This window comes from Aptenodytes patagonicus, chromosome Z (assembly GCF_965638725.1).
Source record: "Aptenodytes patagonicus chromosome Z, bAptPat1.pri.cur, whole genome shotgun sequence".
NCBI classification, from domain to species: domain Eukaryota; kingdom Metazoa; phylum Chordata; class Aves; order Sphenisciformes; family Spheniscidae; genus Aptenodytes; species Aptenodytes patagonicus.
The window spans coordinates 72,959,695-72,986,940 of NC_134982.1; the positions used below are offsets into that span (position 1 = coordinate 72,959,695).

At 49.2% G+C, this 27,246-nt stretch overlaps 2 protein-coding genes across 4 annotated transcripts in view; one reads left to right on the forward strand and one right to left on the reverse strand.

Annotated features, from left to right (window-relative positions):
* Positions 1 to 1,467, reverse strand: part of ELP1 (elongator acetyltransferase complex subunit 1) — a 35,187-nt gene extending 33,720 nt beyond the window's left edge. Inside the window, exons 1-2 of the mRNA XM_076362067.1 lie at positions 1,276 to 1,467; positions 107 to 259 (exon numbers count right to left, since the gene is read on the reverse strand). Coding sequence (XP_076218182.1) covers positions 107 to 259; positions 1,276 to 1,425 — 303 coding nt within the window. The 5' untranslated portion in view covers positions 1,426 to 1,467. The remainder of the gene's footprint in view (positions 1 to 106; positions 260 to 1,275) is intronic.
* Positions 1,468 to 1,747: 280 nt separating this feature from the next.
* On the forward strand, positions 1,748 to 25,708 carry TBC1D2 (TBC1 domain family member 2). 3 transcript variants are annotated; one of them, XM_076362373.1, is made up of 15 exons: positions 1,748 to 2,033; positions 3,962 to 4,131; positions 5,673 to 6,178; positions 6,845 to 6,977; positions 8,433 to 8,574; positions 10,718 to 10,854; positions 11,475 to 11,662; positions 12,801 to 13,187; positions 14,024 to 14,134; positions 15,773 to 15,960; positions 17,161 to 17,631; positions 19,340 to 19,460; positions 21,476 to 21,661; positions 22,323 to 22,444; positions 23,139 to 25,708. In XM_076362373.1, exons 3-15 carry the CDS (start codon positions 5,771 to 5,773, stop codon positions 23,338 to 23,340), a joined length of 2,796 nt encoding a protein of 931 aa, XP_076218488.1. In that variant the 5' UTR covers positions 1,748 to 2,033; positions 3,962 to 4,131; positions 5,673 to 5,770; the 3' UTR covers positions 23,341 to 25,708. The 3 variants fall into 3 exon arrangements, with proteins under 3 accessions (XP_076218488.1, XP_076218489.1, XP_076218490.1); XM_076362374.1 differs by lacking the exon at positions 1,748 to 2,033 and adding an exon at positions 3,846 to 3,881; XM_076362375.1 differs by lacking the exon at positions 1,748 to 2,033 and having other exon boundaries at positions 3,947 to 4,131.
* Positions 25,709 to 27,246: the final 1,538 nt, after the last annotated feature.

The window sequence follows — 27,246 nt, forward strand, 5'->3', positions numbered from 1 at the left end:
AGCTCAGTATGTAATAAACATATAACTGCCCCCTGAAGAAATTAAAACAGTGTCATCTTTCCCTTTGAAATCCCTCAATATTGTTGTGTCTTTCCTGCCATGTTACCTGCTTCGTGCCGAGATTGCACAGTAGGATGTCTCCAGCTGCTGTAGCGACACACACACACTCCTGCTCTGGAAGATCTTCGATACCCACAATGCAGCCGCTTCCATCCTTGGGCATGAAACCCTCCGCAGTCAAGGAAACTTCTCTTGTCACCTTGACATAGAGAGGCCAATGACTTATTAACTACACATCACCTCACTGGGATGGTTGCAGAAATGACAGAATAACATCCATGGGTATATTTCATCCTACTGCAATTACAAAAAGCATTACACAGCAGAAGTGAGTATGTGAATGGCACCAGGAAACAGCTAATGTGCAAGTACTTATCTTCACTTATCCACAGGAAACTGTGAAGGTCCTCTTATGTTAAAAGTGCTAGACAGCCAACGAGAAAACTCACATAAGGGAGCAAATAATAAACGGCAATACTACAACTTCCAATTTGTCTTGCTAATCATCTTCTAACCCCCTTTTCATACTTCTCCACAGATTAGATGCATAGTGTGTTTCCAGAGAAGACACTGCAACCCAGCTCTAACAGGAATTCATGGTTCAATAGCATTTTTTTTTCTTTAGCGGTATGTTTTTTTCCCCCTGGAGCACGGTTTCAAAACCTTCCTCGTGTACTTTTCACTATCCTTTTGCCTGTTTGCTTCGGTTTTGTGAGTTGTCTCTGTTGCAACTGCTCACCGGATCATGCTTAAGACTAAACCACAGCAATGGCCCGTGTCAAATACAACCACCCTCTTGGAGGCAGATTTAGTATTTCAAAAGCACAGCAAATCACTTGAGCCACTAAGATCACAGTACAGCCTCACAGCCAACTTCCTAGGCACCATGAGACAGCTGCAAGTGGCGGCAGGGAGCAGCAGGAGGCTCCAAGACCTCGCAAACACCGCTACAAAGAGCGAGCCATATCAGAGGGCAGCCGCGACCCGCCCAGAGGCGAGCTCCCGGCGGACACCGACGCGCTCCCGCTGACGGAGGCACAAACGCTTCATTCCACCTTTGCAACGGGCGGGCCAAAGCCCCCCCTAACAGCACGCACGCAGCGATGCGCGAGAGCCAACAGGCACCAACACCCTCCCCACGAAGCCACAGCCCTCGCCCGAGCTTGACAGCGACAAGAGAGCGCGGCTCCCGGTGCGCCCGGCGGTGGCTCTCACCGAGTCCCCGGCGGGGCCCAGCTCCAGAAGGCTGTGCTGGGAGCCCACGAGGACCGTGCCGGACTCGGCGCTGAGGCAGAAGCACTGCGGGCTGCCCGGAGCGGCGGCGGAGCGGCGCCCGCCGGTCCGCAGCAGCCGCAGGTTCCTCATGGTGGAGGGATACCGGGCAGTGCCACGCTGCTCACGGCGCCGCCATCTTCTCCGCGGCGGGCTGGCGGGCGGAGGCGACGGCGCATGCGCGGACCGCCGGCGCGGGAGCAGTCTGCGGACGGCGCAGGCGCAGTCCGGAGAGGCGCATGCGCGGCCCGGCGCAGACGCATGCGCGGTGCGCGGAGGGCGCATGCGCAGCCCGTGTGTGCAGGTGCGGTTCGGGGACGGTGCTCCTCACAGGGGCGGGGGCGCGGCCCCTCCCGCCGGCCCCCCCCCCCCCCCCCGGCCACGCCGCCGCCATCTCCCGCTCCGCACCGCAGCCTCGCATCAAACCCTACCCAAGGGCTCCTGGAGGCATCAGAGCCTTCCTGGGGCCGGCTGGGGGGGACTGCCACCGGAAAACGCTGTGCCCGGCAACGCCGCCAGGCCGAGCTGGCAGTGTCGCCCGTGTTCGGTGCAGATCGCTCACTGTCACCTGCTGCTCCTGTCAGGCCTCTTGCTGAGCCCCTCCCCAATCATCTCTCCTGGCCTGCCGTGGCACAGGCAGCTGTGCGGGGCGAAGGGCTGGCACTTTCTACCCGTGTCAGACTGGGACCCTCGTGGAGCAGGTGGGTCTGTGGTGGCTGCATGGCAGCACTCCTCCTGTGCTGCCTTTGCTGCTGGTCCTGTAACCACCTTCCCCTTCGTGAGTCACGCAGCACATGCTGGGTCTGGAAGCCGTGTGGGGTTGTGGTTTAGAGAACAAAACCAGTGCTTTGACTTTTCATGAGCTCAGTTCCCTGTGTGGTTGCGTGTGCCTGTGCCAGTGCCAGGGTATAAGGTAACACTGGGAGCAGGATGCTTACTTTGCAGCCATGCTGGTACTAACCAGTTGAGGAACTCCAGATGAGGCTTTTAAGGTGCTTCCAGGGCAGCCTACACATAGGCAGGCCAGTGCTGCACTGATGCCACCCTTTTTGTCACACTCTGTCCTCTCCCTCCAGCTGCAGCCGAGGGGGAGGAGAAGGCAGCTCAGGCTTCAGAGGGGAGAAGGACTTCATGCAACCGCAGGTATAGCATTCACGCTTTCCCCTTTTGCCTAGTGGAGCTAGACTCCATCAGCGCTGATCCAGTCTAATGGCCAGCTGCCGTGCAAGCTGAATTTGGGTCAAATCAGTTTTTGGCTACAGAAATGTGTAGTTGGCATGCTGTAATCAGCTTCATGTGCGCTACAGTTTGAGAGCTTAGGCCAGTGGAAGGATGGGCCACTGGACATGTGGACAGTTTCGCTTCTTGCTGCTCAGGTACTAAACTTGGCTAAAGTTGGTGATAAAACTCGGTAAAGTTGGCTAAACTCGGGGGTTTCTTGAGACCAATGGAAATGAGTCCTATCATCAAGGCTCAGCTATCACCATGCAGAGAAAGTCAAAGCCATACAGACTCCTTATCCTGGAGACAGGGCATAAGATGTGCCTTCCCAGGCCAGCCCAGCGCCTGCCAAGCCCAGCAGGGCCTGGCAGTGCTGGGAGGAGGAGAGGCAGCTGCTGGAGAGCACATAAGCCTGGCTGTGCTATGCGCCCTGTCCTGCTGCGCTCCCCCAGGACCTGTGCCGGTGGGTTAGGGCAGTCTGACCCTATTCCCTGCAGTACCTCCTTCAGAGCCTTTTTCAGGGGTCAGTCAAGACCCTTTGGCCCAGCTTGATCCTACCAGCCTCCAGTCTCCTGTGGCACCAAATACCACCGTTTTTACCGTGTGAAGTTTGTTTGCCTGATCCGATTTGCCCCAGCCGACTGCACGGCCGTGGCTCTCGCGCTGTGGGGTCCGGTGAGCAGCCGGTCTGCATCCGCTGCCCCGGCGGTTCTGCAGGCTTGGGGCGCGCCCCTCCCAGCAGATGGGACCTGCCGGTCCCCTCCAGCCCGTGAGCTGTCCCCCTCTGGGCTTGCTTCCAGCGTGCCGCGTCACCCCGGTGAATCATTTTCCTCCAGATACCCGGCTGAAATTTCCTTTTTTTATTATTTTTTCCGCGGCTGCAGCTAGCGTTCTCCGCCTCGCACCCCTCCTGCTCCGCTCACCCGTCCCTGCCGCCCTCCCCGGGCTGCGCCGCGCCCCGCCCCGCCGGGCCCCGCCGCCAGACCGGCCCGGCTAGAAGCGCGGGGCGGCGGCCGGGCCGGCCCGAGCAGGTACCCCCGGCTGGGGCTGCGGGTCCTCCGCACCACCCCACCCCCGCCATCCTCCGGCCAGCGGCCCGGGTGCCCCCCCCGAGCCCGGCGCTGAGGTCCCCCCCGCCCCGGGCCGGGCGGTACGAGTGGTGCCAGGGTCCGGCCCTGCCGCGCCGGGCAGCGCAGCCCCGTGCCAGGCTCCAGCAGCCTTGGCTTGTGCCCTAGCGCGGCGCAGCTGGGCTGGGAGGCGCTTCTGCGGCGCTCAGGGAGGGGCGGGGGGGTCTCCCTTGTGCTGCTCACACCGGCAGCTCCAGAAAGGTCAGTGCAGGGTTCACCCTGATCTCTTTTCATTGATGAGTCACTGTCAGAGCTGCTTTCAGCTAAATAATCTCTTTCAGACAGTTCCCAGGCAGCGACTGGACCGAGGGAAACTTGAGGCAGAAGCCCCTCTTGTGTTGCTGTTGGATTTGTTTTGGAGGCTGTGGTTACCTGCTTGGTGGTGCCTGCAGCAGTAGTTCTACGCCAGCAGACGGTGACTTCCAGAGGCATCTCCGCTTCTCTTAAGGAGGTGAGATCTTCTCTAGCGTGCTTTGCAGTGCAGACTTGACACGACTCCTTATAATTTGGTGCTTGAACCCATAATGCTTATACTTAATCCTGTTCATGGTGTGGACCCATGGACCATCACGCTGGTAAGAGGTAGAAGTGTGATGGATTCTTCAGATGGTACAGGAGGTCCTTACTGCCATAAAAGCCCCAGGGTCTGTTAGGGAGAGTTGAGACTACTTCTTCCTCCTGATGATGTGCCAGGCAAAATTAGCTTGGAAATGAAGCTTTTGGGTGCTGCAGAAGCTTAGCTGAGGCAGCACCTTCATGAAGTGTGCTTGTTCCTGGTATTTGTGAATATGTTCAGCAGCAGGATCAATGGTGTCAGGGGAGTGAACTAAAAGAAGTTCAGTAACTTTCCAAAAAGAGTGAACATTATCTATAGTTGTCTAAAAAGCTAATGTGGGAACAGGAGGGGGCAGCAATAAATGTGATGGGCTTAGCCAGTGCTAGGATGGGTAAATCTTCTTTCAGTCATGAGGATAAGTTGTTCCTAAGAGTGTGAGCTTGGGCAACATCTCTCTGTGCTCCACTGTATTAATCTCTATTCACCTGTTGTCACACAGCTGGCTGTTGTGTTCAATAGTTTTGTGTCTGCAGTTGGATTCCCACTATCTTAACACTGCAACAATTTATTTGCTTGCATATTTGCTTCAGATACGTTAGTGTCTGAACTGACGTCTCTGGTAGTCTTTTCATTTATTGATCTTTAAACCATGTTTTTACTTAAGAAAAAAACATAAATTATTTATAGGTATTTTTCTGGAGTGTTGTTAGCTTGCTTTATACAAGGGCCATGGGTGTCTGCAGCTCCGAGCAAAAAATCACACCTGCCATATGGTTAAGCATTTGAAAAAGTGCCCAGAAATGTGGCAGAATTGCAATCCTTGCATACAATCAAAATTCATCTGAATGTGGACCTGAGTAGCTGCCTACGGCTTTGAAGTCAGCCCCTTCTCTGAGAGGGAAGTTGGACTAGACATCTCCACAGATCCCTTCCAGCCTTACTCTTCTATTTTTCTCTTGCACATTGCGTTCCTCTTGGGAACCCAGCAGATTACTTTGGCCACTGGGCAACCAAATCTCTTTTGCAAGGATCACAGAATTACTTTCTCTGGTGCATAATCCATCATGAGGCCTATTGGATTGACATCTAACACATGGCATGCAGGCTTTTTAACAGCAATCCTTAGCTGACACAAATGATTTATAAGGATGCTGCATGAGGCTGGATTTTTCTCTAGACACCATGGTTTAAAATACTAGCTGAACATTCAGTGGAAATGCCAGGATACTCTTACCTGAAATCCCTTTACCCAAGTATGTGGTCCCCCAGAGCACGTTATTTTGCCATGTTTTCTGCAACTGTTACTTAACATTGTTGTCTGTGGCTTCAAATACCCCAGTTATTGCTGTTGATTTGGTATGCCTAAATTAAGTATGGGGATTTTTTTTTGTTGTATGCCAGACCCAAGCTTATTCCTCCTTTTTCATTTGCTGCAGGTTCTATAACAATGATGATATAGTTGGGATCTGCTGTTACTTACTTACCTAGAGAATTTCCCATTTCAATCCGATTTTGAGTATATTTCCTGAAAGAGATGAAAAAAGGACCAGAAAGCGGAGCTGGTCCCCTTGCCACTCCAGGCAATTTAGTGGAGTTAAATCCAGACAATAACAGCAGCAATGGAGCCTCAGCGAAAGAGAAAGACATGCTTTCCTCTTCTGGAGAACTGGAAAATGTACAGCTGAAACCCAGCAGAGAAACATCCAGAAAAAAACTCTGTGGCTATTTAAATAAGCTGGGCATCAAGGGGCCAATCAAGACCTGGAAGTCTCGCTGGTTCTTTTACGATGAAAACAAATGTCATTTACTATACTACAGAACTGCACAGGACATCAACCCTTTGGGGTCTGTCGATCTCTCCAATGCCAGCTTTGACTGCAAGGTGGAAAATGGGGAAGGGGTTTTTGAGATCAGAACACCAAGCAGAGTTTTTACTTTGAAGGTAAAGAACAGCATCTTCTTGTGGGGGCTGTTGTGAAACATTCCCAATCAGGACAGACACATCTCTGCTAAGATACCTCTTAGCTTGAGTTTCACTTTAGTCCTCCCAGCCTGGACTGTTACGACTGTTACCATTTGGACCTAAATTACTTGCATTGTTTTGGCAAGACTGGAACTCCGTTACCTGTGAGATGGCAGTTGTTTAACAGAATAGGAGTAAAAGCCAAACTGGGTGCTGAATTAAAGTCCTTGAGGAGTCCTGCAGTCCACATGTAATTTACTGAACAGAAATGAGCTCCCCTGTCTAAAATGATGCTCCAGCAGGAACCTTTGCTAGATTTTTATCTCTGTGAAAATCACCATTAAGAAGCTCTGTGGGTGGTTCCTGGCTAAAATAATCGTGACATTTCTGCTTAGCCTTGGAGCATAGTAACCCAAAAAACGTTTAAAATGAGGTCAGCGATCCACTGAGGTTCTGTTACTAAGGCCATGCTGAAGATTTACTCTGTCCTCCCAAATCAGTGTTAGGACCAGAGGATATAGCATAGGCTTGACACAGCTGGCCTTTATTTCTGCTGACTTGGGCAGTGAAATGGTGGTCAGCCTTTCAGGATGTGTCTCATGCTGATGAGATTACTCCTCTCCCTTTCCTGTTTTGTGTTGTTAGGCAATCAGCAAACAGGCAATGATGTACTGGCTGCAGCAGCTACAAGTGAGACGTTGGGAATTTTGCAACGCTCAGAGCAGATTTCCTGTGGGCAGCTCCCAGCTTGTGAATGAACCTCTGGCTGGCAGACCAAGTAGGTGTTGCATATGTCAGCCTTTCTTTTGCTTTCAGCCCCCAGTGATGAATGATGCTCCTCATCTGTAAGTGGGCAGAGGTTTTGGCCGGGTTTTTAAATGCAGGTGCCAACTATCAATGCTTGGTCGATGTTTGGAACTTCTGGCCTTATTATGGATGAATGTGAATGGGCTGTCTCCTAATCCACAGCATGAGGTTGGAGATGCTTAGGTATCTTATGATCATGAATTCCCTCTTGATTTTCCTCATGCTTGTGAAGTGGGCACATTTGGTATATCCCTTTCCTCTTGCGAGGCCTGTGAAATTTACAGCAAGCAAGTTTTTTTTCAGCGGTGGTGGGATGAAGATGTGTATTCCTAGCAGTGGGAGTACACAGGCTGGTGGATCAGGGGAGGGCACAACCAGCGTGTCCACCTGTTTAGTTATAGAATCATAGAATCAGAATAGTTTGGGTTGGAAGGGACCTTTAATGGTCATCTAGTCCAACCCCCCTGCCATGGGCAGGGACATCTTCAACTAAATCAGGTTGCTCAGAGCCCCGTCTGACCTGACCTTGAATGTTTCCAGGAATGGGGCATCCACCACCTCTCTGGGCAACCTGTGCCAGTGTTTCACCACCCTCAGCATAAAAAATTTCTTCCTTACATCTAGTCTAAATCTACCCCCCTTTAGTTTAAAGCCATTCCCCCTTGTCCTGTCGCAACAGGCCCTGCTAAAAAGTTTGCCACCATTTTTTTTATAAGCCCCCTTTAAGTACTGATAGGCTGCAAGAAGGTCTCCCTGGAGCCTTCTCTTCTCTAGGCTGAACAACCCCAACTCTCTCAGCCTTTCTTCATAGGAGAGGTGTTCCATCCCCCTGATCATTTTTGTGGCCCTCTTCTGGACTCACTCCAACAGGTCCGTGTCTTTCTTATGCTGAGGGCTCCAGAGCTGGACGCAGTACTCCAGGTGGGGTCTCACCAGAGCTAGATGCACATTTTGTTTGAAACAAATAACTCTCTCCCTAGTAAGCGTCTGCTCTGAAAGGTTCTAGGTACCTTGGCATTTTGCTACAGCAGGCAATAATTTGGTTACAAACTGTGTTTGTGGAGTGTTATCTGCACATTGAAACTATCAGACACTGTTTGGGATAGGGGAGAAGAACAGCAACAGCTCCCTTCCTTATTCCTTTAGGCGGTTAAAGTTCGATTGTTTAGGGTTAGTCATTCTCATATACAAATAGTTGAAGTCACTTGATTGTCCTTGAATAGATGACTCTGTACATGGAACCTTCTGTAATTTGACCTAAAGCTAAGGAGACTTGCTCTGCTGTCCTTGTTCCACCTGGCCAGTTGAATGTGGAATGTATACCTGTAGTAAAATGTTGTGGCTCTCAAGTTACATGAAGGAGCCAAAGTCCAATGGAATTCTGTCTTGCTCACTTGCTTCTGTGTACTGGTTTGTTTTTACATAGATGTTGTTGACAATGAAGACTTTCTGCCTCCGGTGAAAACACCAACAGAAGCAGTGGGTTTAAAGGCAGCGTCTTTGCCTGCACCCCAAACATCTACTGCTTTGCAGAATATCTCCCTTAAGCACCCTTGGACAGAGATACAGTAAGTGCATGAGGAGAGCTGCAGTGCGGTTGACATGCTGGCCTGCCATTTTGTGCCTTCCTTGCCTGTCATGTATTGTGTGAAATGGGACTCTTGCCTGGGTGGAAGAACCATGAAGCAGCTTTTTGAAGGGTATTCCAGGTGAAAGCAAACTTCCTGCCAGAGGGTCTTTCACATCCGCCTGTTCCGATGCATTTCACATCATCTAGCTCTCTTAGCAAAGATCCTAGTGGCAGACCTAGGGCTTGGTTAAGCTTTCTTCAGTGTAGGTGGTGGTTTGCATGCCTACTGCAATGCAGCTGCACATTGCTCTTGGAAGGGCACACGGGCAGGTTGGGCTGTATTCTGTAGGCTAGTGATAGAAGCCCATTAGCACTTCCCAGTGGTTTCAAAGGACCTTGAATGTAGTGCACTCTCTAAAGCAGGAACTCCAAGCAAAAGGTGCTTGAGCCTGTAATGTGGCCCGACACTGCACAGCTTGCTACTCCTTGCTGAGTTTCAAGTATGTGAATATTCCCACTGCCTACAATGATGCTGCTATCGGTAGTTGCTATGTGTAGCTCCATCAGGACTACAAGTTACAAGCCTTGGGCAGTTACAGTTGCACAAAGACAACCCCCATCAACATCTCCTTAAGTGTGTCCTAGTCACTTATTTACATATAACCAAAAATGTGTAAGTGGCCACAGGTGTGGTAGGTAGCCTCGCACCTGCCAAATGTTTTTGGTGAGGAGGCTGGCTATAGTTTTTTACCACCACTGTGGCTACAGTCTGTTGCTGATAGGAAGAAAGATCCCCCATGAGACCAAAGAGGATCAGAGTCAGCTGTACTATTTTGCAGGGTATGCATTGTCTTCTCCTCACTTTGATTAAAATAATATGATCATATCTCCTCCCCTCTCCCCAGCCTTGCTTTTGCTAGCTTGAATAACAATTGCCTTTTTTCAGCTTAAAATTGTATTGCTCCCCTGGTTCTGTGAACATTTCTTCAGGCTCTATCATTCTCAGGCTGGGTCTCCATGAGTGTAGCGTGTCTGATTTCAGCTAAGTTCATCAGATCCCTGAGCTGCTGCTGTCTCAGAGGAAAAACTAAGTGCAGCATGAGGTAGAGAAAAGTAGGAAAGTTGTGTTGGATGAGTGCCAACTGCAGACTACAGGGAATGAAGGTCTGCTTATCTTTATGTGCCAATACGTTCCCTGAGGTCAGAAATGTCTGCTCTTCTGCTGTGGAGCCTTACAGTAACAAGGCAAAAGGAGAACAATACCTAAATGCCAACTTCATTTACAGTTAGGAAGTAGCTGACACTGAGTCTTTTGTAGATCCCAAAACAAGGGGCTTGTTTTGTTTTAGCTAATGGACAACACAGGAGGAGAAGGGAAAAGACCTGTTTAGAGATAGGCAACTGTCTCATTTTCCTGTATAGGTTTTACAGAAAATACTTGTGCATTTGTGGTTCTGCATGATGCTGTAAAGTCATCTCTTAGTGCTTCTGGCAATATCTGATAGCAGCAGCTGTAACAAACTGGTTCTGGGTCTGATAGCAATTTTGTTCCTGAATCTCTTTACTGCATCAAAGTCTATTGAGTTTGTTGTGGCAAGGTTATTAAATGTGGTTCAGAGCACAGGACCTGTGACTGCTTCAGATGTGATCATTGTGGCAGTTTTGGCTGTGCTGTAGATAACCAAGTTTTTCTTGGCACCTGGGGATTTCCACAGTGAGCTAAGGAAAGGGAGGGAGGGAGGGAGGGAAGGAAGGAGGAGGAGGAGGAGAGGAAGGGAGAGAGGGAAGGGAGGAAGGGAGGGATGTGGTTGGTCTACTGTTGCCTTTGATCTCTCTGTCCAGCCTGATGCATTTATGTACAGGGCTCAAGCACATGGGGAAAGATCTTCAGCTGATGTACATTACTGTGCTAGTACTGATTTTGTGGCACCTTCCTGATTTACACCAGTTACAGCCTTGCTCCCCTCAGATCCACCAGTGCCATGAACAGTTCATTTTTTCAGCACATGAAGGAGATAGGTTTTGGGAAGAGGGGTGGGATATGAAGAGAGGTAAGGCGTTGAATAGTTTGAATATGCACTGACTGCAGTGATCATGACTTCTACTGTTCACTAGTCTGTCTTGATCTCTTACTGTTTCAGAAACACTGTCTACAACATCTGTGGCTCCAAGCAGCTCTGGGGGAAAAATGGGAACGTCTTTAGCTTCAGTGAATTTCAGGAGCATCCTGAGAACCCGGATGAGGAGCAAGAGGCAGAAGTGGAGGCAGGGTGTGCAGGTGCTTGTTACTGAGCTGTGTGAGCTGGTCTGAGTATGACACCTTCTAGCAAGGAGTCAGACTTAGCAGGAAAGGGAGGGAGAGGGTGGCAAGTTGTCATGAGACATGAAAACTCTATCACATTGTCTCAGGTCCCTTCCTGTGTTGTTGGCACAAGACTGACTCTTTTGGCTCTGCTTCAGGCTGCATCTGTCTATCTCCTACCTCTGGAATCTTCTGCAGAGGCAAAAATACCATCCATGGTGCCAGCCCATGCTGGTATTTCTTTGAGATAGAAGTTAAATTGCTGCACGGTCACAGGCTAAGCTCAGCAGCTCCACTGCATGCTTGGGAAGTTACCTCTCCATGGTGGTAACTTGCATTTGCTGTGTGCAAGATACATGGGCAGGGTGCAAGGTGGGTTAACAGGTACCGTAAAACATCATGGCTTTGTTTATTCTGGGGGTACCTGTGGCTGATCTCTACTGTCTGTGCTTCAACGCTGTGGATCCCAGCAGGTCAATTTTCCTTGTCCTGTGTGTCAGTCTTCTCTGCTGAGCTGTTGTGAGTGCCCCCATAGCAAGACTCAGAAGTCCACAATAGCAACCCAATTCTGCGTAAATTACCCTATTTCCCTTCAGTTAAGGAGGGGACCCCGGAGGATGGGAGGATGGAGCCCAGGCTGAACTGGGTTAGGAAAGCCAGGTGGATGAACAGTGGCTTCCCAGGCTTGCCTGAAGAACTGTCCAGGGAGAGGAACCCAATGGATAAAGTGAGCGTCCTACAGCAACAGATCCTGACACTCACAGAGGAAGTCAAGTCACAGAAGGTGAGTGTGGTGAAGAGTCTGCTGCTTCTAAGGGCAGGGCCCTGAGACTGGTCATAGGGACTCCCTTATACCTTGGTGTTAGGCTGAGAAGTGCTCAACAGGCACTCACTGGGGACCAGTTGAAGCTCCTGGTGTTATCCCTTTGTATGTGCCTGATTGTGCCCAGCACAAGGGAGAATGGGCTGTCCTTCAGCCATTGCTAGGAAGTGCAGCTAGCAGATGGGCTGGAAAAGGGAGGTAAAACAAATCCCAGTGCGCTCTGCAGGTGTCTTGCTGGTGCATCTGTATTGCTCAGTGAATGTACGAAGTACAGTCCTGAATATGTACCGTGACACTGGCAGGAACTGCCAGGCTGAGTCATGCTGTTAACAGCAGGTCATACTTTTTGAACAGTGATCCGCCATTAAGAGTTGATTTGACTGTAGAAGTCAGCGCATGGGTCACTGCAAGGGCTGCCTCTCCTGAATGGTACTGTTCTTCTTCACAAGCATGGAGCAATGCCAGGCTCTCCACTAACGATGCTGGTAGCTCTTCCAGCATAAGAGGCAGGAGAGCCAGGTCCCGTGGTGGGCAATCAGTTGCATCCTTGATTTGCTTCCCTTAAATGGCTGAGATGGCAGAGCCTGAATTGGCAGCATGTTGCTGGGGCAAGCTTTTGTGCCTTCATGTGGGATGGAGTGAGGGACGACTCTGGCAGAGGGAAGGTTAAAATGGATACAGCAGTTTCCTTCTGGTAGCACAGATGGATGCAGACTGCATTATTTCCCTCCTTCCTATTTTACTACACTGCTGACCAGATCTCCAGCTTCTCTGGTCTCTGCTGGGCCTCCCAAGAAGGATGACTATAGAAAGTCAGAATTCAGACAGTGTGAGCAGCAGCTTGTCTGTTAGCAATCCACCTAAAGTCAAGTCATCTGTTGCAGACACCTTTCAGGCCCAGCTCTGAGAGCAGAGCTTCTCTACTGGGGAAGCACTGTGATTTCAAGATTGCTGCATTCAGTTTTGCTTCTGAAAGGAGTCAATTTCAAGATCCTGAGGACCTTCCACTGTTCACTCAGTACTGGTTGGGTCTGTGCTGTCTGTGCTGCCATTGCCCTGGGCAGCACTGTGATGTAATGGCTTCGCATTCGCTTTTCAGGAGCTGGTTAAACTTCTCCACAAAGCTCTGGAGGCAGCCCAGCAGGAGAAGCGAGTATCTAGCATGTATCTCACTGCAGCAGAAGATAAGGACAGGCTGGAGCTGGTGCGCCACAAAGTGAGACAAATCGCAGATCTCACCAGTCGGCTGGAAGCTCTTGAACAAGAAAAGAAGGAACTGGAGCAGATACTGACTCTGAGAGACAGCCACATCCAGGAACTCAAGGAGCACGTGCAGCTTCTGATGGAGAAGAACCATGCCAAACAGGAAGTCGTCATGGCCTTGACGGAGCAGATGGCCCGAGAGCTCTCTGACCCTCTGCAAGAAGCCAACACTATCGCTGCAGAGACATTGTATAAGCAGCAGGAGGAGATTGAGCACCTGAAGGTGTGTGAGATGGCACAGGTCATTTGGGGGCTCCCATTTCTGTGCCCTCTGGTTCAGTGGGAGGGTGTTCCTTGTGGGAAGCACAGAATATAATTCTGCTAGTTGCTCCATCTGTCTCCAAACCAGAGGCAGGCTGGAAGGGGCTCACTGGATACCAGTAGGGTGCTTAAAAGCATCTGGGCCAGTTTCAGCTTCAGTTCAGAGCCTGTTTTGTTGATTTTGTGTCACTGTTCAGTGCCTGCCTCTTTCTTTGTTCTTCTTTTGTTTCACAGCTGTAGTCTCACTTGCTGCCTTCACTAGCTTTGTTCCTCTGTGTTTCCCTCTCGCAAACAGTTTCTCAATACATCCTGGTTCTTTCAAATCCAGCCTGTTATATGTCACTATATGCACAGCTATAATGACCAGTTAGCTGGGGTGGAGAATTGCCAAAAGAGCCACTTACTGCATTGTGGGAGAGTGTTTTTGCTGCCAGCCATGGGGCTGAGATTTGTGTCAGTTTTTAAAAAAATAGAACACAACACATATATTCTTCGTCTTATTTAGGTGCATCTCTAGCTTTATATCACCTGGATGTCTCTGTGTTTTCTAAGCATGTACATGCAGTGCACTTAGCATTTTCAAGTGTCTGTCTATGCATGACACTCTATTTAATGTTATGCCTTGATTTCCTTTGTAGGCAATGTTTGTCCTGGGGAGTCCTGTCTTCTCCCTAGAACACAAAATTGTTGAGATATTTTCTTGTCCTTAATGCAATCCACACCTGAGGTGCCTGAACTGGGAGGGGATTCCAAGCCCCTCAAGAACTCTCCTTGTGTGACTGTTTTGCTTCGTGGCAGGATGATATTGATGCATACAAAACCCAGAACCAATTTCTCAACTCAGAGATTCACCAGGTTACTCGACTCTGGACAAGTGTTGCTGAGAATGAAAAAGCCCTTCTGATGAAGGTAAGGCAAAATGACTTTTTTCCCTGGTGAGAGCTGTTACTAATTTCTTTCCAAAGTCGGCACTGGAATGGATTTTGGTCCAAAACACACCAGGAATAAGCTTTCTTCCCAATGTGTTTTTTTAGTGTGACCTTTTTTTCTGCTTTGTGTTGTTCCCAAATTATACATGATCATTTTCATTCTTCAGTAAAAGTAAAATACCTGTAAAGCTCAGTCTTAAGGGTGCTGAAACTTAACCAAGATTTCTGCATTTCAGCTCTGTTTTTGGATACAAATAAAAAAGCAACACTATGTGTAGGGAATCAGAATATTTTCCTGAGAGCTGGCAAACTGACTGAGCCCTGGCTCCATCTAGTCTTGAGTTCTCTACCAGGCTTGGTACTGCCAGGTGGCAGCACTCTCAGGTCCTGCAGCTAGATCAGAGTTTTTATGTTTTCTTAAGCTCTGTTGTTGTTTCTGGCCTTGTAAATGTGCATAACCTGGTTACTCTCAGACTTGTCTAACTTCTGGTCCTTAACCACTTCCCCAGGCTGGTGGTGTGTGCTGGCATTTGTTCTGTGGGTTTTCCCTGGATTTTACTTCCCTGGGTTTTAAGTTATGTCTCCACAGTCTTGGATTCTGGAACAGGGCAAAAAGCTGCTTCTGAAATGTTGTTGCCATTCTTACATCTGTTTGCTTTCTAGTCCTTTGAAACCCTGCCTACCTCCTAGCTTACTGCCCTTCTCTGATCCTGAAACTGCCATAACCTTCAGAAAGGAAGTAATCAGACCAACATGCTCAATGTGAGGCAAAAAGCTGATTAAAATGGTAGTATGACAGTATCCCACGCTCCTTTCTGTCCCCTCTATATGCAGCCTAATTCTCTCTGTGGTTTGTGTTTTGTTTTTGTTTTCAACTGCTGCTTCCCACTGAGCAGGAGTCTTCATTGAGCTTCCTGTGAGACATTGGGTGAGTCTTGTCACCTGTGTGGCCTCAGTTCCCCACTTGTGGAGTGGGGATAACAGTCCTCATTCCTTTTTTCTGATCTATGTGCCCAGGAGTATGGTGATGGCAGGGACTGTCCTGCTGTTTGAACTCGGTTGGGCTTCCTGTGCTTGAGAAATGTTGTGTACCAGTGCCATGGGACTGGGGTTGCTGAGGGGCATGTGGTCACCTTGTCTGTGGTGCTACCGTGTATCCTGAAAATGGTATGGTCATAGCTCAGTCCCAGGAGCAGTGTTTTTTGTCAGGATACAGCTCAATGTGGGGTAGAGAACTTGTCTGAGGAGCAGGGAAAAAGCCTGCAGAGAACTCAGCTGCAGTGGTGGCTCTTTGGTTGTGTCTCAAGCTGAGCTGGCTGGGATATGGCCATCCACTGATGCAGTGCAGTAGCTAATGTAGGTGATGCTGTAGTAGGTCTCCCAATGGATAAGCAACTTCTGTTGCATGCTAGCTACTGCAGCTTGTGCTTGTTCATAGACCACTGTGATTCATTAATGGCTGCAATTCCACTGACTGTAGAAAACTGCTGGATGTTTTTTCTGAGGCTTTGCTGTTCAGGAGTCTTCACTTTATGTGCAAACCAGGCCAGCAGAGAGCAGTGGCAACGCAGGAAGAACCATCAATGAGCCAGCTCATTCCCTCTTGTTTCCCCATCAGTGTGCCTGCCTGCAAGCACGAAACTGCCAGATGGAGAGCAAATACCTGACAGTCTTGCGGAAGCTGCAGGAGGCTGTGCCTGGCCTGCCCAGCTCCCATGCTGAGTTGGTGAGGAACCTCATCCAGGAAGCGCTCCAGTGGGATGTGAAGGAAGAAGCAGAAGAAGGTTTTAACCTGAATGCTGTGAGGTAAGAGGCAAGAGCATGGGGATATTCACACTCTTGTAGGAGTCTGGCCGTGGAGGGGAATGTGCAGGCAAGAAAGATCCAGGGACATTTCTATAGCAGGGACTTGGGGCCATGACCTAGGAGTGGAGGTTGAGGAAGCTGGTTTAGTTTGGTGGTGTGGAGACCACGAGTATCTGATAGCAGCATATCACTGTAGGAAGGTGAAGGTCAAGATGGTACAGCTAATCTTTTCTTGGCAGTGGCAGATGGTATGGCAAGTGACAACAGCCATGGTGTGCATGGGAGGTAAACACTGGACATGAGGATAAACTCCTTCTGTAGGAGAGGAGGCCACCTGGGAGGTGGGGGATCTCCATCCTTTGGGGTTTTCTAGTCCCAGCCATACAAAGCCACTGTTGTCCTGTTCTAGTGCAGGGGACAATCCTGCAGTGAAGGGGGGCTGGACTGGAGACCTCTAGAGAGCCTTGCCATCAGCGCTGCTGGGGTCCTTGCATTTGTGTTTATGCTTTCCTGCCCAGTTAGTGCCCAGGTCTGTAGCAGTTTCCATTTCATCTGGTTTCCATTTCATCAGGTTCTCCAGGTAGCTTTGGAGATGAGACCCCAAGGCCAAGCTTGGTCTCTCTGTCAAGAATATAATGGTATCTTACAAGTATTTCAGCCTGTGGACTGATGATGCACAAACCCTCAACGAGCTGTACTATCAGTGCTCCTGGTGTTTTCCGATCAGTAGGAGATTTGCATTGTGTACAGGGGAGCATCAGAAGGGACTGTGGATCTCTGTTCTTTGGTCTGATGCCCCAAAGCCTTTGCAGTCCCTTCCTACAGAACTGTCTCTGCACTAGGATGTGGTAGGGAGAAGGTACACAGGTTGAGCTAGATACTCCCTTAGGGACAGGGGAGCAGGTGAAGTGAGAGAGGTCTGATGAGGTTGGGCTGTAGCTCAGAGCAGAGTTACACTTGAGTTCATGTGCGTATGCCATTGCTGCAGGCCCTCATTTGTCTTCAAGACTCTGAGACAGTGGGCATGGTAGGCTCTTGCATGCAGCTGCCAGAGAAGTGAAGGACGAGTACCTGTGCTCCAGCATGGGTTACAGGAACCTGGCAGCAGGCTGTAGCTGCCATGGCCCCAAGCAGTGAGTAGCCCTTGATGCAGGTACCAGCACTGTCCTTTGAACTAACCTCTGCCTTGTGTCCCTCCAGTGAGTATGATGAGTATGGGTTTATGACTGTACCTGACTATGAAGTTGAGGACTGGAAACTTCTGGCCAAAATCCAAGCCCTGGAGATAAAGTCCAACAACCTGCGGAGCCAGGAAGTAGTGGAGAAGCCCCTCCGTGACAGGTGGAACAGTGTTGGAGAGCTGAGCCCCTCTGCAGAGCTGAAGAGCCTGATCCGAAGTGGCATTCCAGTGGAGCATCGGCAACGGGTCTGGACGTGGATTGTCAGCCGGCACTGTAGCCATCTGCCTGACCACTACCAGTGGCTGTTACGGCAGAGCAAGAGCACTGAGCACCCTGCTTGCCGGCAGATTGAACTCGACCTGCCCCGCACACTGACCAACAACAAACATTTTTCCTCTCCCACCTCCCAGCTCATCCCCAAGCTCCGGAGGGTGTTGCTGGCATTCTCCTGGCACAATCCTGCCATTGGATACTGCCAGGGACTGAACAGGTGAGGAGCCAGGTATGCTGCTTCTTCATGGGATAGCACTGAGAAGGTGTAGACACATATTCTAGGCTGTGATTCAAGCAACCCCAGACTCCTGCGTCTCTAGAGGTCTGTCCTGGCTCTAGGTATTTTCCTGCAGAATTCTGCATTTGGTGTCTTTTTTTCACCCAGTGTTGTTGCTGGGATCAAGCAAGCAGCAGGATGCACTTGTTCAGCATCTCCATAGTTACAGAATAGGAAGGAGCAGCTATAGGAGGTAGAGTGAGGCAGTCCCAGAATAACAGCATGAGGCTGGGGCTGAATTTCTAAGTTGTAATGTGCTCAGCAGAAGGACACCCTGGTGATTCCCCTTTTTGCTGAGAAGAGTTGGAGGAAATGTTGGGAAGTGTTAGAGATGAGGGAGTTGCAGCAAATGACATGAGGAGAGGCTGAGGAAACTGGGGTTGTTCTGTCTGGAGAAGAGAAGGTTCAGAGAATCTGAAAGCTTCTTTCACTTCCCAAAGAAGACTATAGGAAAGATAAAACCAGACTTCTAAGAAGTGTGCCATGAAGTAAAAGAGGCATTGGGCACTAGCTGCAAGAAGGGAATTTCTGGTTAGACCTTTTCACGTGAGGAAAGTCTGTGTAAGCTATTCCTGTTGTTCTTTGGGTGGTCTTCAGAAAGACATTTTCCACTCTAGAGAGCCCTTGATATTAGGTATCATCTTTGCAGTATGGCTGAAAGGGTGTAAGTCGGAGCTGAAGAGGGTAAGGGCTGTAGAAGAACGTATGGGAAGGTGAGCTATGTCACATAATATGGAGTATCTCTGAGTGAGCTCTTTCCTGTATTGAAATAGCCAAAATCAGCACACTGCTAACTTCAGCAGATCTATAGAACATCCCATTAGCTGGGGAGTCTGGCTTTGTCACACCAGTTCCATATTTGATGCTTCCTGTTTGCTGACAGAGGCACATGGAAAGGAAAATCACAGCCCCACGGTTCCTTCAAAAACCCGCAGAACAGATCGCTTGCCTCTCTGACCAACTGTCCTGCCATGTTTGACGTTTTGGATGCTCATGGAGCTAGAGACATGCTGTCCTGATTTCGTCTGGGATAGAGTTAATTTCCTTCCTAGTAGCTGGTACAGTGCTGTGTTTTGGATTTAGGATGAGAACAATGTTGATAACACACCCATGTTTTAGTTGTTGCTAAGCAGCGCTTACACTAGCCAAGGACTTTTCAGCTTCCCATGCTCTGCCGACTGAGAAGGCTGGAGGTGCACAAGAAGCTGGGAGGGGGCACAGCCAGGACAGCTGACCCAAACTGGCCAAAGGGACATTCCATACCATGTGACGTCATGCTCAGTACATAAACTGGGGGAAAGCTGGCTGGGGGGGCTGCTGCTCGGGGACTGGCTGGGCATCGGTTGGCGGGTGGTGAGCAATTGCATTGTGCATCACTTGCTTTGTGTGTTCTTTATTATTGTTATTATTATTATTATTAAACTGTTCTTATCTCAACCCATAAGTTTTCTCACTTGTACTCTTCCGATTCTCTCCCCCATCCCACTGGGGGTGGGGGAAGCGAGTGAGCAGCTGTGTGGTACTCAGTTGCCAGCTGAGGTTAAACCACAACACATGCCAAGAGGAATCTTGGATTCTCCAGTTCCTGTGCTGGCCTATGTCTCCTCCTGCAGTGTTGCATTGCCTGACCATGTCTTGTCCATCACAGACTGGCAGCTGTTGCCCTCCTGGTCCTGGAAGATGAGGAAAGTGCTTTCTGGTGCCTAGTCCATATTGTGGAGAACCTAATGCCGGCAGACTACTACAGTGACACACTGATAACATCACAGGTGAGCTGGACACCCTGACATCTGCTTGGACTCTGATACAGTGATTTACAGTAAAGGTTTAAAAGCAAGCAGACAACTTGTGGTGTGTTTGATTTCTCACAGGACAGTGATACCACCTTGCAGTCCCTTCCATTGCCGAGGTGGTGTAGACTTTAGAGTACAAAGTTGTTACACACGCAGGAGCAGCAAAATCGATCTCCAACACTAGGAAATTGGGCACCACTCCTGAGTAATCACTTGAAGGTCAGGTTAGTCAGAAGGAAGGTGCTCATTAATTGCACAGTTACTTATTTTAAGGAGGGCCTAGTAGAGGTGAAGTAGCAAGCTCTGATGTCTGTAGAACTAAGTATGAAGAAGGCACCGTTCTGCAGCCCTTCAGATGTTTCTTTGGAAACTGCACCCTATCTTTGGAGTGCCGTGTGCAGACAGAAGAAAATACTGAGATTTCTATATTCACTGTACTTGCCTCAGTTCATGATCAAATACAGTGTTAGTTCTGGTGTTGGGGTTCCCTGCAGATCAGAAAGCCCTCTGGCCATTTGATGTAAAATGTTGTTCTGTGAGTAACACCCTCCTGGTTCAAAGTCGCTGGATTTCAAGGTTTTCAAGATGTGTTGTCTTGTATCAGATATACTACGTCCTCCCAGGCAGACACAGAGCCAAGATAAATGCCATATAGTTCAATGGAATTGTAATTGTGTGCCCATACCACCCACACCCAGCAGTGCCCAGTCTGGTGACCCTGGCTGTGACCTTGGTGTCTTTACTGTGTGTGGTCCTTTCAGAGAGAAGAGGGTTGTATCTGTGGGCCCACAATAGATGAGGCTACAAGTGCCAGTAGCTGAGAGTGACTGATTGTGCCACTGAATTGGTTGACTAATGTTTACTGGGACAGTGGCGTCCTGGTGGAGAGGCCAACCACAGACTGGGGAAGCAGCCAAATCGCTGTGCAGATAGCAAAATGTCTGTCTGGAGCAGGTAGTGTTAGCTGTGAGATTTAATAGGCAGCACTCAATACTTGACAAATAGTGATTGACAGGGAAAACATGGCAGATTGAAGACACAGAGGCTCCCCTACATTAGGTAAGAAAAGACTGTCAGCTGAGGGAGCCTTTTTTAGAAAGACTTCCTGACCTCATGGGTGGTCTCTGAAAGTCTAGCCAAGGCCCACGTAAAGAGGAAGGTCTAGGGTGAATCTTTGTGTGTTGGCTTGGTAACGTGAAAGCTCTGAGTTGGCTGGAAAACTTAAGGTTTAGCTCTTGCAGATTTTGAAGATGAAGCATATCACCTTATCTGGTTTGTACCACTGTGCCACAGCTAAGTGGGCTGACACAGCTGGGTCAGCAGTGTGATATGGCATAGGGGAAGACCTAACCATCATCTTGCTCCTTAGCACTTCCCCTCGTGAAACCATGGCTTCCCTGAGATGAAGCCTTTATAAACCTGGGTCAAGGATCTCACCAACTGCATTGCTGTGTCTCAGGTCATGCAACCAGAAGCAGAGCACAGACATACTCAGACCACAAAGAGAAGCTAAGTGAGAAGATCAGGTCCTGCTTGCGAAGTCAGAGGGATTCTGGGTGTTTATTCTGTTGGGCCATGTGCAGTCATTCAGACCTGGGCAGGTTTTAATCCCTGTCATTCAAATGGATGCTCATGACATCACAAAATCCCAGTAAGACTGATGTGGGAAGATGTGGCAGCATTTTCCCTCTTGACTTTGAGGAATGTGATCCTCTGAGTGAGAAGAATGTATGTATCTCTGCTTGTATCTTGGTCCTGTTTCAGCTCCACACCTTGCACTGGGTACAGTGTACAAGTATACCGCTCAGTAATTTTTAAGGGTTGGGAGACAAAGGATGCTCTATTCTTCCTACGGTGTGGTTAGGCTAGAAGGCAGCACCAGTGGTTACCATGGCATGTGTGGGCCGCTGTCCTGTTGCACTGCTCCTCTTCTCCAACACCAGGACTGCTCTTGACTAGGACTTCATTGTTTTCTTTTTTGTCAACTTTAGGTAGATCAGAGAGTCTTCAAAGACTTCCTGTCAGAGAAGCTGCCTCGCCTCATGGCTCATTTTGAGCAGTATCGGATTGATGTCTCACTCATCACCTTCAATTGGTTTCTGGTGGCCTTTGTGGACAGCCTGGTCAGCGACATCCTCCTGCGAGTGTGGGATGCCTTCTTGTACGAGGGAACTAAGGTGCAACTCTCAGTCTAGGCCTTCCTCCCATCTGCACTACCTCTGTGATATCATGGCAGGGTGATGGACGTACACATGTGTCAAAGAGATGTAGGGTTGAGCCTCTTGTCCCATCCTGCCTGTTTGATGGGGTGCCTTGATGCCTCCCAGCCTCTGTGTTGTCTGTGTACTTGCTGCCGATAGGCAGACCTAGTCTCTGATGGTGTGCACAGTATCCCTGGCACTTTTTAGCAGGTAGTTCTGCTATGAAACAGCTCTCTGACAGGCCATGGTGTCTTCTGCTCTGTGACCCGGACACAGCTGAGAGTATGACAGATACAGGGAGCAGAAGATGGGCAGAGAGTTAGTATCTGAAAATGTGAGTCTTGCATTGTCCCTGTGCATAGAGAGAACTGGAGAACCCTTGTGAAATCCCTGTGGGGTCCTTTTGGAGGACCTGGTATGCTCTGGGGTTGTAAATTAGCTCACAGAGGGTCATTCTCTTGGGATTAGCTCTGTGTGTCTTTAGGCCTGCCCTAACGCAGCGTATTGAGAGCAGGAGAAGCCCAGTGTCCAGCCTATGCTGCAGTGCTGCGTGCCCCACCCCATGTTTTACGCCAGGAGGGCCTGGTCCCTCAACTGCCTAAAACTTTGTCAACTCAAATAGCTTTCAACCTTCCAGGTGATTTTCCGCTATGCCCTTGCGATTTTTAAATACAATGAGGAGGAAATCCTAAGAATTCATGACAGTGTGGAGATCTACCAGTACCTACGCTTTTTCACAAGAATGATCGTGGATGGCAGGTAGGACTGTTGGTTGTAGACAACCTTCTATCCTGGATTTGTACTTGCTTGCCTGTTAGGTCAGCCTAAAAAGATTTGTGACCCATTTGTTAAGAGAGATGCATGTGCATTGGCAGGTCCATGGGACAATGGATCAGTTTGTCTCTTTTTGACTTTCCCTTCATGGTGTTACTTAAAGTCTTTTTGGCTCGGGCAAAGGCATGCTACAGCAGAGCAGGCCACAAAGTCTGGGCCAGCCTTCTTTTTGCAGCTGCTGGAACTTGTGCTGCCACTTGCTGGGTTTCTCTCAGCTGTGGTTGGGGTATTTGGGAACACAGCACCACTCACAACCTTTAATGGCAATGTGTCTGAGAGGAAGGTTTCTGTGATCAGAAGAGCTCAACGTCGGGAATATTCCTCTCCCAGGGGCCATCAGAACTGGCATCTGATCTACCATCTCCTGACTGGTGGCTGCACACCAGAACCTTAAAAGGTGGTGTGGTGTAAGGCTGTTTAAAGTGCTGCTTGGGTTGGTGTTTGTGTGAGAAGGTATTGGCTGTGATTCCTTTAAGACTGCTGCTTGGTGACTTTTGAGCTCAGAGCGCTGAAATCTGAGGTCCTACTCTTTGCCTACCCCAGGATGCACTTGGTGTATCTGTTACCATCTGTTACCAGCCGGTAAATCGGTTCACCAGACCTGTCTTTTCCATCGTAGGAAGCTGATGAACATTGCCTTCAATGACTTAAACCCGTTCCCCATGAAACTGCTGAGGAACCGGCGGTCAATGCACAGGGAAGAGCTGGAGGCAGAGCTGTGTGAGCTGGAACAGATCAAGGCAGCCTATGTAAAAGAGAAAGCAGAGCAGGGGCCTCAGGACCTGAAGGAGGTTGTTAGTGAAGAGGAAGAAGAGATTTAACAAAAACAGTGTTCCTCATCACTTCTCTCCTGCCTTGCAGAAGGTCTTCAGTAGCAACTGTCTGTAAGAGATGGAGCAGAGTGGGAAAGGTGGTCACAGCAGGAGTTCATCTGCCCCAGGAAGCAGGGCTGTACGTATAGGACCATCTGGGGACCAAGCCAGACTTTGTAATGGATTGGAAGGTGTCAAAGGAGTTTTATCCTCTTCTGTACTTCTCCCCATTCAGCCCACCCTGTCCTATGCAGTTCAGGATTACAGCTGAAGGTCCATAGGAAATATCAGTTGTGGCACCATGGCAGAAGTTGACATGGTGCAAAAAAACTCAGCCAGGCAGGGCTTTTCTACCTTTTCTGATGGAGGCTTGAAGGAGATCTTTATGTAAAATCACCAGAAATAATGAAGTGAGAGCACTCCCTGATTGGTACCTAAAGCTTCTGAATTGGTCAGGAAGGAAACATGCTCTTTGAAGGCATGGTGCCTTCAGTGGCTAGCCTGCGAGGAGATGTGTTTAACATTGCAGTTACTGAGTCATGACACTGCCTCCAGATGAGTGTTGGGCCTGAGGAAGTCCTGGGATCTGGAGGACATCTTCCCATGGGACTCAGGCTGGGACAAGTGAAATGCGTTGTGGGAGAGCTGAGTTGCCTCTCCAGTTTGTTTTGGTTCCTGTGGAAGTCCATGGGAGCACAAGGTGTGTCTCCCTGCCTGGCTGGGAAATGCTGGGAGCTACTTCTCCTCTTTGTTTAGCTTTGAGCAGAGCCATCTATGGGTTGGCCTGACCCTGGCAGCACTGTGCCTTCCAGAGGTGAGTTTGCTGCATAGAGGAGCTCTCATCTCAGTGTGAAACCAACCGCAGGCTGCAGGCAGGGCCTAATGTTATAGTGACTTTGACTACTGGGGACACCTGGGTCTTCTGATCGCCTCACGCTTGGCCAGGATGAGTGTGTGGCCATCTCTGCTTCACAGTTATGCTCCTCCAGTGCTGGGTTTCTACATTGATATCCCTGTCTCATGGGAGTCATCCCATTCACAATGGGATGGGAGGGAGGAGGTCTTTTCTGTAGGAGTTTCCAATATTGAAGGTGTTTGATCCATGGAATATGGCACTCTGGGGGTGAACCTGCAAACCACTTGGACTAGGTCACAAAAGATAGCTTGATATTCTTTAGAAAAAACATTAATTTCCCCTGAACCAAGGAGCTGGCCTCCATGGGTCTAGCACACAGAGATGCCCTGCCTACCTCTGGGAATAGGGTCTGATAGCCTTCTCCCCTGCCTCCCAGGCTCACCCATCCCCTGGGCTGGATGCCCTGCCTGTGCAGCTCAGTCCTCCACAGACCCAGGATGAGTCAAGTGCTTCAGATAAATACAACTTCTTTTCCCTAACACGGTGCCAGATCCTGCTGCCCCACTTTCCTACTGAGTGGTGCTTTATTCCAGGTGTGCCCACAGCGCTGGCACTGACAGCATGCAGCAGACCCTGCTGTAAGGCGGGCTCTGCTCTACATTTTTAGACTGACCTTGAACCCAAGCCCATTCAGTGGAAGATGCGTCCTTTAAACCTCTTATGGTATAAAGTCGTCAGTGCTTGCAGAGGAAGGGAAAAGAAGCATTCACAGCCCATACTGTTCTCAACCAGGTGGGCCGTAGCCAAGATCACAGACTAGTGGAAACAGCACTAGCCTCTATTTACCTGACACATGGTCTGCCTCAGCTCTGCCTTAGGCACAACTGGACAAATGAGCCAGTTTCAAAGAATTATAAAAGTCTGAGTTGGGAGAGAGCTGTGGAGGCCAACCACACAGTACAGAAGTAATCAAAGTGGAAATGAGGTTTTGGCAAGAGTGGATAGATGGGCAAGAGTGAGGTAGATTCCCTGCATGTCACCGACAGCTGCACACATTGAAAGTGTGGGACGAGAAGAAGATGTTACTGGAGTCTTACCACAATATCTCAAAAAAATGCACTGGTTTTAAAATGATGCCACCTAGCTAGAGAAGCTCAAAAGGCAGAAGGTTTTTCTTGACAGATGATATCGCTAATCTAATTTACTCATACTGTTATGTGCATGGGTGCACACAAATACAGATTTTTGCTACTGTTACAGACTTTTGAAAGGCATTGTCTTTTAAATCAAGACCATGGAAATCAGAAGCATACTTACAATTGTATTTTTCCTGGAGCCTTTTGCAACAGCTTAAAAATCTTTTCTTCCATCTTGCCCTTAAGTTTTTTTAAAAAGGCATTTGAAACATGCATCATTATACCAAACGATAGCCTGACATATGTCTACAGCTTATAAATAAACATTGGTCTATGTGGTATATAATGACCCGTTAAAAAATAAACTTTTCTAAAGAAGACATAAGGACCAAGCTGTTGTCCCTGATGGGAAATTCTGAAAATAATTTTTACTTGAAATCAGAAGGGAAGGACATCTTAGGGTTGTTAGAAGTTTCTCTTCTGTTGTGTCTTCACCAGCTCTTGGTTTTGCTCCACATGTGTATTTGCTGAGGGCCATTTCCTCTGGTCATGCCACCAACCAGTCACTTGTGGTTGTTCTTCACTAAAATGTGATGGATGCAGGAATGTCTGCAAGGCCTGTGCAGACTTGCACCTTGGAGCCAAGCTAGCATGTCCTCATGGGCTCTACTCCGCTTCTGCTCCACAAACTTGAGGGCTACTGAAAAGCACTGAACTCGTGTCACAAGATGCCAGCTGGGCCCAGAGGTTAGCTTAGCCCTATGTAAGTCCCTCAGGCCTCTGCAAGACCTGCAGTGAGTATCAGTCAGTACTAGGGGTCTTCTGAACAGAGGTTACTCCTGCATGAAGTGCACAAGGATAATTTGTGCTGCCACGGCCAACTGTTGTGGTTGGAAAACAGTTTGACCTGGTTGCACAGCCAAATAGCTCCCTCTGCCTGTGCCGGCGCCTGTGGATAAAACAGGTGTCTTTCCACCCCAGAGTCAGCCTTTGCTGAGCTTTGCTGTATGCATAACATTACTTGTTAAATTAAGCCTTCTGTCTCTGCATTAATCTAAACCTTGGGATACCAGCTCCAATCCTAAAAAGGATGGTTTCAATTCCGCATTTCCCCCCCCCCCAACGTGCAATTAATCTGTAGATCACCTTGTTGGAGGCCTTTGGGGCCACCAAGAGTTTATATGGTTTTGAAAGGAGAAATTGGTGGAGGGTGGCCAAACACACAGAAAGCCACTGCTGGCTCAGTGAGTCCCTGAGCTGCAAACAGGTAGAGGCCAGGAGGCTTCCCTTCTTCAGCCCTTTTTGGCCCTCGGTGGTATTGGGCTGGAAAGATCTTTGGTCTGAACCACCATTACCTCTATATGCTGCAGCTAAGCCCTTGCATGCAAAAGCGCTAGTGCACAGCAAAGACACTCGATGCACTCCTGTATCCTGGCACTCTGCCCCGGAAAGAGGCATTCCTGGGGAGGTTGTTTCTCTGTTGGGTTAATGTTTATCCCAAGCTTGAGCTTCTCATCCAGGGTGAAGGAGAGAGCTAAGGGACAAGGCATTGCCCATGAGTGGGAAGCAACAACACCCTGTAGCAGGAGCTATCCCACACTGCTGAGTTTCTCCTCCAGCTTGCAGGCTGGGCAACCTCCTGCCGCCATCACAGACACAAGACCTGGGGCTGGCTCTCCTCCCATTTAAGAGCTCACTTCGGTGGCCTGAGTCAAAGCTGGGGCTTCTCCAGCCGTTTCTCAGTGCTAAGAGCTCCTCTACAGAACATTAGCTCTGTCTGGCCTAGGGACGTGCCAGGTGCAAGAAGACAAACCACTTTCCCACACCAGGGCCATAGTGGGAGCTGGCGTAATTTAATGCCCTCCGAGGTAATTTAACCTCTTTCCTGGAGTTCAGTGGGAGGCTGCGGCCCGCACTGAGATG